Raw genomic sequence first — 10373 nt, 5'->3', positions numbered from 1 at the left:
AACTCATATAGGTTTAGAACAAAGTGAGGGTAAATAAAAGACAGCATTTTTACATTTTGTAAAAAGTAAAGCTTAATATGAATTTTTGAATTTGAAAATATATTTAGTTTTAACCTAAATATATTTCAAAATGTATTTCAGGGGCAACAAATACATTTCTAATTTTACAACCCTTATGGCAAAAAATATATTTTTCCCTGGCCAAAACAAAATATAAAAATATAAAAGTTTGTACAAAATCTACAAAGTATAAGTATAAAATGTAAATGTATGTATAAAATATAATAATATAAGTATATTTTTGCAGTTGAAAACATATTTAATTTTAACATTTTAAACTGATATGAATATAAATGCTATAAAAATATATCAATAAAGACCAAAAATATATTTGTGAAAAATACATGTTTATAAACATTTAAAAAATCTGCACATATTTTTTTGGCCATTATTGTATATTTTTAAATATATTTATATTGAATATATATATATATATATATATATATATATATATATATATTTTTTTTTTTTTGCTGTATATGGGGCACAACTGAAAATAGGGTGTGCAGATTTGGACACTATGCTTTCATGCAGTGGAGGCTGTGGTCTAAAATAATCATAGGTCTAAATGTGATAAAACACATCACAAACATTTAAATCTTCATTTCCTTTATTATGACAGATAATGTTTAGTCTTCCATATGAGACGACAATACTACCCACACATTCAATTCTTTTCACTTTTATTGTTACATATTTGACACACTTATAAGAAGTAAAAATGTTTTGCATGGTACTCATAGTAAGTTACATAATACAAGCAGTTGTTTTCCTCTTATTGTATTTAATTATTTCTCATTTGTATGAATGTACGCTTATTATTGTTCATGGGTGCCCCCCTCTTTACGGCCCAGCCCGTGAACGGGCGCCTCAGAAACCCCATCGATAATGCGCGGGCGTGAGTTTGCGCGCACACAAGCGCGAGATCGCTGATACAGAGCGTCGCGCGTGAGCTGTGCTGCCCGCCATTTTACATTATTGGGAATCGCGCGGAGCTCTGCCGGGGAGTCAGTTTACCCGTTACCCGTTCCCATTACACCGACCCGACACACATACACCGACCCGAAGAAACCGGAGAAACATCGTAAGGTAACCGCGTGGCCGCTCGCGAGGCGTTTGCCGCCGTGTGCACGTTTATTTCATCGCTGTTTGGAAACAATGTGAGGACCGCACGGGGGGAGGGGTGTACCAGACACGTCAAACGCCCGTTAACGGCGTTTCATCAGACGTTCAGTTCAGATTAAACATTACAGTGCGATTTGTGTGTGTTTTTTAACGCGTGCAGCTATGTATGTTCATGTTTGTTTGTGTCTGTGACGCGGGTGAGTTAGCAGGCTAACGTTAATGCTAATGTTTTTGACTGAAGACTCCTGAACCATATTTACGTTAGCACGTACACTTCTGATGTAAGATTTGATTGCTATACTCCCTTATTTTAAAGTAAAGACCACTAGCAGTTTGTTTTGAAATGTGTGTGTTTTTAAGCGCGGTTTGACTGAAAAGGGCCTGATACTGTACCGGCGCGTGCACATGCTTCATTTGACCCGCTGTGATAAGGGTTGAGTGTTTAACAGCACATCACTAAGTCAAGTGTAGCACAATCACACATAATTTGCATCATGTTTACTAAAACGGCCATATTATAACGTGAATAATCTATAGAAATCTACAGATAAAGTAAATCAATATGTTTGTGTAAAATATTGCAGAGGCAGATTTATAGGGCGATATTTGTGCAGTTAACTAAGCAAAGACTTTAAAATTGTATATTTATAAATGTTATGCATAACATGTTTATGTAACTTAAGTTATTTTCAGTTTGTCTCTTATTTAATGGAATTACATTTGTGTTATATGCGCCATACAGCTTTCATAATATCAGCATCAGAATTGGCTATTAAAAAAAAACATATCGGTCGACCACTAGAAATTGCCTGTAGCAAAACCTAAAATAATTTGGCTCATTGCATTTGAACAGATATCTGGAGACATGGCCACAGAACATATTAATGGGAATGGGACAGAAGAACCCATGGACACATCTGCTGCAGTTACCCATTCTGACCACTTCCAGACTTTATTAGAAGCTGGTTTACCACAGAAAGTTGCTGAAAAGCTAGATGAAATTTACCTAGCAGGTAAGACGAAACTTGAACCCTCCCAATTGACTTCTCACTCTTTGTGTCACATTCAATGCATGTCAAAGTGTACAGGTCACGCCTCTCTTTCAGTAGGGAATTGGAGTGTAACTGGCAACTTTGTGTGGTTTCACTGCAAAATGGGTACTGCAGCGTTGAACGATGCTGAATTGTCACGGCCTCTGGAATAAACGCCGAATTGAGCGTGTCTGGTCTGATCCAGAGAGCCGTCTTTCTGGGGATTAGCCCAATTTTAAAGGGAGATGGGAGGGGTCTGTCCCGGGGGACTCGGGCCAGCTGGGCATATGCTTGGACAATAGAGCCAGCTGTCTGGAGCGGAGACAGGTGATGTCCCCCTATAGCTTCTCGCTAACAGACGCTCATTACAAACGGGGATGAGATGGGCCCGGTTGCTTATAGTTTGTAATAATCATTATGGTTAATTTTAAACAAATGAATAAAGAGGAATGTCGGCCAGGCAGGCACTAATGATGGATTACAATTTGCTCTTTTTAATAATTTCCGGAGACATGAATGGATATAATTGAAAAACACTCATGCAAAAAAATGTCCAAATGATGATACACCTGAACTCTCTCTCCGAGTAACACGGTTACTCTGATGTACAACAGAAGAGTCTGATTGGACGTAGGTTATGATGTTCTGTGCATGATGTCACCTGCCGGTTAAATATGGCTGAGGTTTCTTCCACGCAGGTCTCGTAGCACACAGTGACCTGGACGAGAGGGCCATTGAAGCTTTGAAGGAGTTCAATGAGGAAGGTGCTCTGCAGGTTCTCGTTCAGTTCAAAGAGAGCGATCTATCTCATGTGCAGGTATGTGCGTTGTTCACATTTTGGGGTTATCCTCCAAATCGCTCGCTTTCACTAACACTCTCTCTCTTATCCAGAACAAAAGTGCCTTTCTCTGTGGAGTTATGAAGACGTACAGACAGAGAGAGAAACAGGGGACCAAAGTTTTAGACTCCAGTAAAGGACCAGATGAAGCGAAAATGAAAGTAAGTATGTCGTAGTGTACTATACTGTAAAGTATGTGGTAGTATTCATGTGTGTTATTGGGTAAGACGTCACTTAACTGCACTACACCTAATTGTGCACCTTTTGTAATTCATTGCTTTGCTCTGTAATGCTCTATAGATTCTGCTTGAGCGAACAGGCTACACACTTGACGTCACTACAGGTCAGCGTAAATACGGTGGCCCTCCTCCCGAGTCCGTTTACACCGGTGCACAGCCCACAATTGGAACAGAGGTAATGCACATAAGTCACATGACATAAAATGCTGAATGAATGAGGTCTCTTATGATTGTTTTCACCATATGGCTGTTCATATGATGAATTATGTACACTGTTCTGGAATAACTTTGTTATACTGACAGTTTACTGCTAAGATCTCACTATAGATCGATTGCTGACACCTAACATTTTAGAAAGACCTGACCATGTTAAATGGAATGGTTCACCGGTAAATGAAACTTCTTATAGTTTATTTACACTCATGCCATCTCGCATTATTAATTTTTTTACAGATTTATATAAAAATATGCGGAGACATGCAAGAACCAATAGCTGTGTTCACACTGCAAAGATTTGGGAGTGATATCTGCATTTTGAATCATATTGAGCAAATAATTTCATTTCAATTCATTTTGTCAATTTAAAATTTACTTGCACTTAATAATAATAGTGGACATTGTGTCTGTCTGTGTAGGAAATCTGTTGCCTGAGACAACAACAATCAGTTTTTTAGTTTACTGCTTAATGTTTTACCACGATTGACCAATCAGAATCATGTATACAGAAAGCCTCGTAATAATCCTTCACAAACCACAGTTGTTATCTTGCAGTACGTCAATGTATTTCTCACATGTATGCTCTCTGTCCTGCAGATCTTTGTAGGGAAGATCCCAAGGGACTTGTTTGAGGATGAGTTAGTGCCTCTGTTTGAGAAGGCAGGACCGATCTGGGACCTGCGTCTGATGATGGACCCTCTGAGCGGCCTGAACAGGGGATACGCCTTTCTCACCTTCTGCACTAAAGAGGCCGCACAGGAGGCTGTCAGGCTTGTAAGACATTTTACAAACTCAACTGAACTGCACATCAGTTCAGCGATCTTCGACAAATACACATTATGATGTGGCAGTTTTAGCCAAATTTCCATTTTGAAATTGTGTATTGGTAACACATGGTAGGAGTTTAAGAACAAGCATTGTTATTGATATGCCGCTTTTTTTGCAGTATAACAATCATGAAATTCGCCCCGGCAAACATATTGGCGTGTGTATATCGGTCGCAAACAACCGACTCTTTGTGGGCTCCATTCCCAAGAGCAAGACAAAGGAACAGATTGTTGAAGAGTTTTCCAAAGTCACAGGTGAGCGCACGGAGACAAAAGCCCTGGTTTATGCTGAATATTTCCCTTTTTTTCCCAGAGATAACCAAACTTGCTTCACGTCTACATGTGTTTTTTGTTTTTAGAGGGTCTCACTGATGTGATCCTGTACCATCAACCTGATGATAAGAAGAAGAACAGGGGCTTTTGTTTTTTGGAGTACGAGGACCACAAAACTGCAGCGCAGGCACGCCGAAGGCTCATGAGCGGCAAGGTGAAGGTCTGGGGGAACGTTGTCACAGTCGAATGGGCCGATCCTATCGAGGACCCTGATCCGGAGGTCATGGCAAAGGTCAGAACACGGCCCACTATAGAAAAGAGTTTTATGTCTGAATTTGAAGTTTAAACCATAATTGGGTATTAAAACTTTATCTGAGTTCTCAGATCTTGTATAAATAAATCTGATTATTTCACCTTTGTGATTGGCTGTCCAAAGGTCAGTGATTGGCTGTCCAAATGATGAAAGATTGGCTGTCCAAATGATGAATGATTGGCTGTCAAGTGATGAATTATGGAGTAACTTTTTTTTACAGTGACAGTTTTCCGCTGAGATCTTATTGGACAGCCTCTGATGTTGAATGCTTCTGTTGTTATTGTTACGCTATAATCTGTTTGCATTGTCAGATCATTTAAATGTCATCTAATGTATTGACAGTTTTTTGCGTCCGTCTCTGCTTTGTCAGGTGAAAGTGTTGTTCGTCAGGAACCTGGCCAACAGCGTAACGGAGGAAATACTTGAAAACACATTTGGTCAGTTTGGCAAACTGGAGAGAGTGAAGAAACTTAAGGACTATGCCTTCATTCACTATGATGAGAGAGATGGTGCGGTCAAGGTAATAACAAATTACAAATGACCTGAAGTAAGTCTGGTTTTATTGAATGGAAATAACAGACTGATGTGTTGTGTTGTACATTCACAGGCGCTGGCAGAAATGAACGGCAAAGATTTAGAGGGAGAGCATATTGAGATTGTGTTTGCCAAGCCACCTGACCAGAAACGAAAAGAGAGGAAGGCACAGCGACAAGCACAGAAGACGCAGATGTAAGATTTTATTCAGCATCATTTTTTTCTAGTTTATCTTTATTCCCACGCAGAAATGCGATGGATGCATCTGTAATGTGATGTGCGTAATGTTCTGTATCTGCTGTCTTTCCTCAGGTATGATGATTATTACTACTACGGCCCTCCTCAGATGCCACCTCCCGCCAGAGGCCGGGGCAGGGGCGCCGGTCGCGGCGGTTATGCCTATCCTCCGGACTATTACGGCTACGAAGATTACTATGATTATTATGGTTACGATTACCATAACTACAGAGGTGGCTACGATGACCCGTACTTCGGCTACGATGATTTCCAGGCGCCCGCTCGAGGCCGCGGGGGACGCGGCGGAGCCAGAGGCGGGACGTCTCCTGTGCGCGGCAGAGGTGCCGGCGCTCCACGGGGCAGGGCGGGCTTCCCGCAGCGCGGAGGTGGTCCGGGAGCAAGCAGAGGCCCACGGGGAGGAGCCAGAGGAGGGGTTCTGCCAAGAGGGCGCGGGGTACGTGGTGCTCGGGGTGGACGCGGTGGAAATGTAGGAGGCAAGCGCAAAGCCGATGGCTACAACCAGCCAGATTCCAAGCGGCGCCAGACCATTAATCAGAACTGGGGCTCGCAACCCATTGCACAGCAACCCTTGCAAGGTGGCGATCATTCTGGTAACTATGGTTACAAATCTGACAACCAGGAGTTTTATCAGGATTCTTTTGGGCAACAGTGGAAGTAGAGAACGTAGGCTTTTTTCTTTTTTTAAATAAAACCCTTTTTATAGAGACTTGATTGGTCCTCAAAAAACATTAAAGGTTGCCCCTCTCTCTGTTTCCTGGCGGTTTCCTTGTATATATTTTACGAATCCGCTTGGACTCGATCAGTAGTCACACACTCCTCCCACCTGCTTCTGCCGAACTGGTTTTGTTTTATGTTTTGTTTGGAAATCGTTTCCTACTTTTTAAAAATCGGGATTGAAATTTTTAAATTTGAAGTTCTGTGTCTATTTGGCTATATAGTACCATGTATGTTCATAGGATTTTTGCTCTCCATGTCTTAAGTAGGTTAACAGCAACAACAACAAAAAAAACTACGGGAAAAAATGTCTCCTAAACTTGTATTCAACATAAAAACCCACAAAAAATACAAAAAAAAAATTGCTACTTGTATGTTTCAAAAGATAATGCTAGTAAAATAGCTTGTCTTGTGTTTGAGAAAAACGATAAAAAAAAGGAAACAGGACTTTGATCCTAATTTTTTGGCTTTACATTTTGGCTTGTATTCTTTGCTGTTTGTCTGCTTGAATAAACATACACGCACCAGTGTACAAAAACTCAAATTGTGTTTCAAATTCATGTTTCGGCAAATTCTCTCTTCAAATTGCCTACAAATTTATGGCTCCTTGTGGAAGAAAAAGGATTAAAGGTTTGCCTATTAGACGTGCTGCTGCCTCACTCTGCATGCCTTCAGATTATATCACCAACACTTCAAGTTTTATGTGTAAAGAATACATATAATACCATTTCACACGATTGTTAACGGTTCACTGTCATTCCAATCCGGAGCTTTCTCTCCTGAGCTCCGTTTTTTTTTTTAAGGATTCAGTGGGGTTTTGTTAGAAAAACCCGACTGAGATAAGAGGCTCCGCTCTCACTTATAGCCACAGAAAGCACAATTTGACCCAACGCAGCTCGTCCAGATGAGGCGTCTTTGTCGCTGGAGGCTCTCTAACTCTTTGCACTTGCACGTTTGTTTTTCCAAATTTTCACGAAAATCGCCACGGTGGGAAATATTTATCATGCATGACTTTTTGTCTGTGTAGTATCTTTTGCTTTAGCCCAATTTGTCTTTTCTGTAACCCCCTCCCATCCACTGTGAGCCACCTAATTCCTGTCGCTAAGAGCCGTACTGGCTGTTGTGCTCGTTTCTTTCGGGCGCTTTACTCTTTGTGCATGCCAGACCACATGGTGTTGGTAGTCTCTAGTGAATGCATTACTCCTTTTAATTTTGTCTTAAACATCCCAACAGTCTTTTCTCTTGTTTGTGTCTGTGTGTGTGTGTGATTCTTGTATTTCCTTTGTGTTGTTGTATGTGTTGTTAATGCCCTTCTAATTTGTGTTCCTTTTGTTACCCGGCTAGCAGGGAATGGGGCTGGAGGCTGGTCTTGACATGTACCAGTGAGGATTGACTAGTTCGGTGGGGTCACGCCAGGTGCTGCCGGTGGATGTGACGGTAAGGTCTGGTCCACGGTCCGACTCAGTTCCTGCCTTATGGAAGCCTATCTACTCCCTGTCTGCCTCCGAGATTGCCATCAAAGCAAGTGTCATCATTAGACGTGTTTGGACTTTAAACCGTTATGCCACTACAGTAACTTATGGAGGTCGAGACGGCCCGAAGGATTTTTATCCTCAATTTTAAATGTTTTTTGCACTTTGTCCATGTTTGAAGTGGCTTGGAGGCGCTTGATGGTGTTGTATATTTTTGTGCATTTTTAACTGCGGCTTGGCATGGGATGAGAACATGTTGAGCTTCTGTTGAGTCTTGCTTTTTTATTTTATATATAAAAATATATTTTTATAACCTGGCATGCTTGACCAGGCATTCCAGGTCAAATGGTTCTTTTCTGAACCTGTTTTGCTTTGTTTCTTCTACTTTTTGAGGTTGTTTTGAAAGGGTTGGTTAACTACCTCATCGTGGAGGCTGAAACTGCCCTATCTGTACTGTACATACGGAGACTTTAAATGATGTGAGCAGGGCTTTTTATATTTCACTTATGCACAATGGTGACAGCAGAGACAATTTGTGTATTATATAGTTGGGGTTTTTGTATATTGCTGAGACAGTGAGACTGAACCTAATACTCATATGATGAGTCAAAGAGTTACCTGCCTCTGCAGATGAAGGTATGGTTAGGAGATCTAGTTACTTATTTGTAAAGGTGTGAACTTGAGAAAAAAGCTACTTTTTTAAGAAAAAAGCTTTGGCTATTTTTCTCTGGCGCTATCACACGTTTGAAGCTTTTTCTAAAAATACTTGATGGCTGCCCGATCAATTTTTAAATCAACATCATCCATTTTGTAGGCCGTGTCACTTAAACATGTACAATTTTACACCATTTGAAAGGTAAGTTTATAAATGCCAAGCGCTTCACTGAGACTCTGTTGTCCTAGGCAACCAATCAGATCTCACAGGATCGAGAGGATTTAGTGCTTCCTTGTTCTCCTCTCAGTGGAGGATGTTAGGCTGGGATCAATCTTTGATCCTAAGTTTTGCCTCTCCACCCTTTTGCCATTACCAATTGACTCTGTAGTGTGAGCTGGACAGGAAGTGTGATGATGTCATGTAACTGGGCACACCACAGCTGCCTTTACGTCACAACTAATGTGACAAATTAAAGGAAAACACCCCTGTTTTTCAATATTTTACCATGTTTTTACCTCAACTTAGATTAATTAAAACATACCTATCTTTTTTTAATGCGTGTACTTTCAATCTTTGTGCAGCACTACTTGAATGTGTAAGCATTTAGCCTAGCCCCATTCATTCCTATGACTCCAAACAAAAGTTTTATTTTGTGCCATCATACTTACTTGTGTAACTATTCATGTAACAGTCTTTAAATAGGGAAAACATGGAATTGTTTGGTGGCTTCTAAATTCATCCCTGTTTGGAGCCATAGGAATGAATTGGGCTAGGCTAAATGCTAATACATTCATGAGGCGCTGTACAAAGATTAAAAGAGAATGCATTGAAAAAAAGAGAGGTATGTATTAAAAAAGTTGAGGTAAGAACATGGTAAAATATTGAAAAACGGTGGTGTTTTCCTTTAATAAAGATATGCATCATTGTGGGCATGTGATTGATGATTTTAATTCTACTTTATTACAACTATAGGGTTTATATCTTTGTAAAGGGATTTTATGGTTTTTCAATTACTTTGTCTTTGAAAAATTTGACTGGATTTTGAACATGACTGACTGCCAGAATTTCTGTATTCTCATTAAACCATCTGATTACAAATGATGTTTGTTTTCAAAACAAAATACTGCTGCATATGTGATTTTGCATTCCTGCAAATAAATTTTGTAAATGAACGTGTAGACTATTTGATTTTGTTTGGGGAATATTGTCACTGGAAAAATTATGATTTTATTTGAATTTAAATGTTAAATTGTGTAATAAAAACTCCATCTTCCCCATGTAATTTCCAGTGTCATCATAGGTAATAAAAACACTAGTTCGAATGGACACATCTGTAGACAATAATACAGTCTTTTTTCATGTAAATAGATAAATATTATGATTTTTCTTTTTTTAAGAAGGCCATTTCAGAGACAGTAATAAATAAACTGATTTATACTGTAAGCATTTACAGTTTGGCTTTATCTTTTAAAGAATGTTTCATAGACTAATGTCTCAAAGTGATCACTTCTTCCACTTTCATTGTCTCATTCAGGTACGATGTATTCGAGCACTTAACAGCATTGTCTACTTTCTGTCTTTATGGAAGGCAAGTCTTTTTTAAATTTATCGACGCTTATCGTAATAACGTGACTTTATGTGCAGAGTCTGTATAGTGCCATGTTTACACATTAAGTGATATTTTAAAATATGTATTAAAACGATCTTTTTTTATGTATTAAAATTAAAAAAACAATCTGAGCTGGAAACAAAGAAACTTCCGTTTTCACATTTCCTTCCGGGTTGGGGGACGTCACAGATGATGGGCGGGGTCACTAA

At 39.7% G+C, this 10373-nt stretch overlaps 1 protein-coding gene across 9 annotated transcripts; it reads left to right on the top strand.

Annotated features, from left to right (window-relative positions):
* Positions 1-969: 969 nt before the first annotated feature.
* Positions 970-9727, top strand: syncrip (synaptotagmin binding, cytoplasmic RNA interacting protein). Of its 9 annotated transcripts, none has more exons than XM_065257427.2 (12): positions 970-1149; positions 2039-2198; positions 2915-3033; positions 3108-3215; positions 3355-3468; positions 4107-4283; positions 4456-4591; positions 4696-4901; positions 5293-5442; positions 5530-5651; positions 5769-6147; positions 7776-9727. In XM_065257427.2, the coding sequence occupies exons 2-12, from the start codon at positions 2051-2053 to the stop codon at positions 7812-7814; spliced, it is 1698 nt and encodes a 565-aa protein (XP_065113499.1). In that variant the 5' UTR covers positions 970-1149; positions 2039-2050; the 3' UTR covers positions 7815-9727. The 9 variants fall into 9 exon arrangements, with proteins under 9 accessions (XP_065113499.1, XP_065113498.1, XP_065113497.1 ...); XM_065257426.2 differs by having other exon boundaries at positions 7773-9727; XM_065257425.2 differs by having other exon boundaries at positions 5769-6289.
* The last annotated feature ends 646 nt before the right edge of the window (positions 9728-10373 follow it).

Source organism: Paramisgurnus dabryanus, chromosome 12 (genome assembly GCF_030506205.2).
Source record: "Paramisgurnus dabryanus chromosome 12, PD_genome_1.1, whole genome shotgun sequence".
Lineage (NCBI taxonomy): Eukaryota > Metazoa > Chordata > Actinopteri > Cypriniformes > Cobitidae > Paramisgurnus > Paramisgurnus dabryanus.
This window is presented reverse-complemented; position numbering and strand designations above follow the sequence as displayed.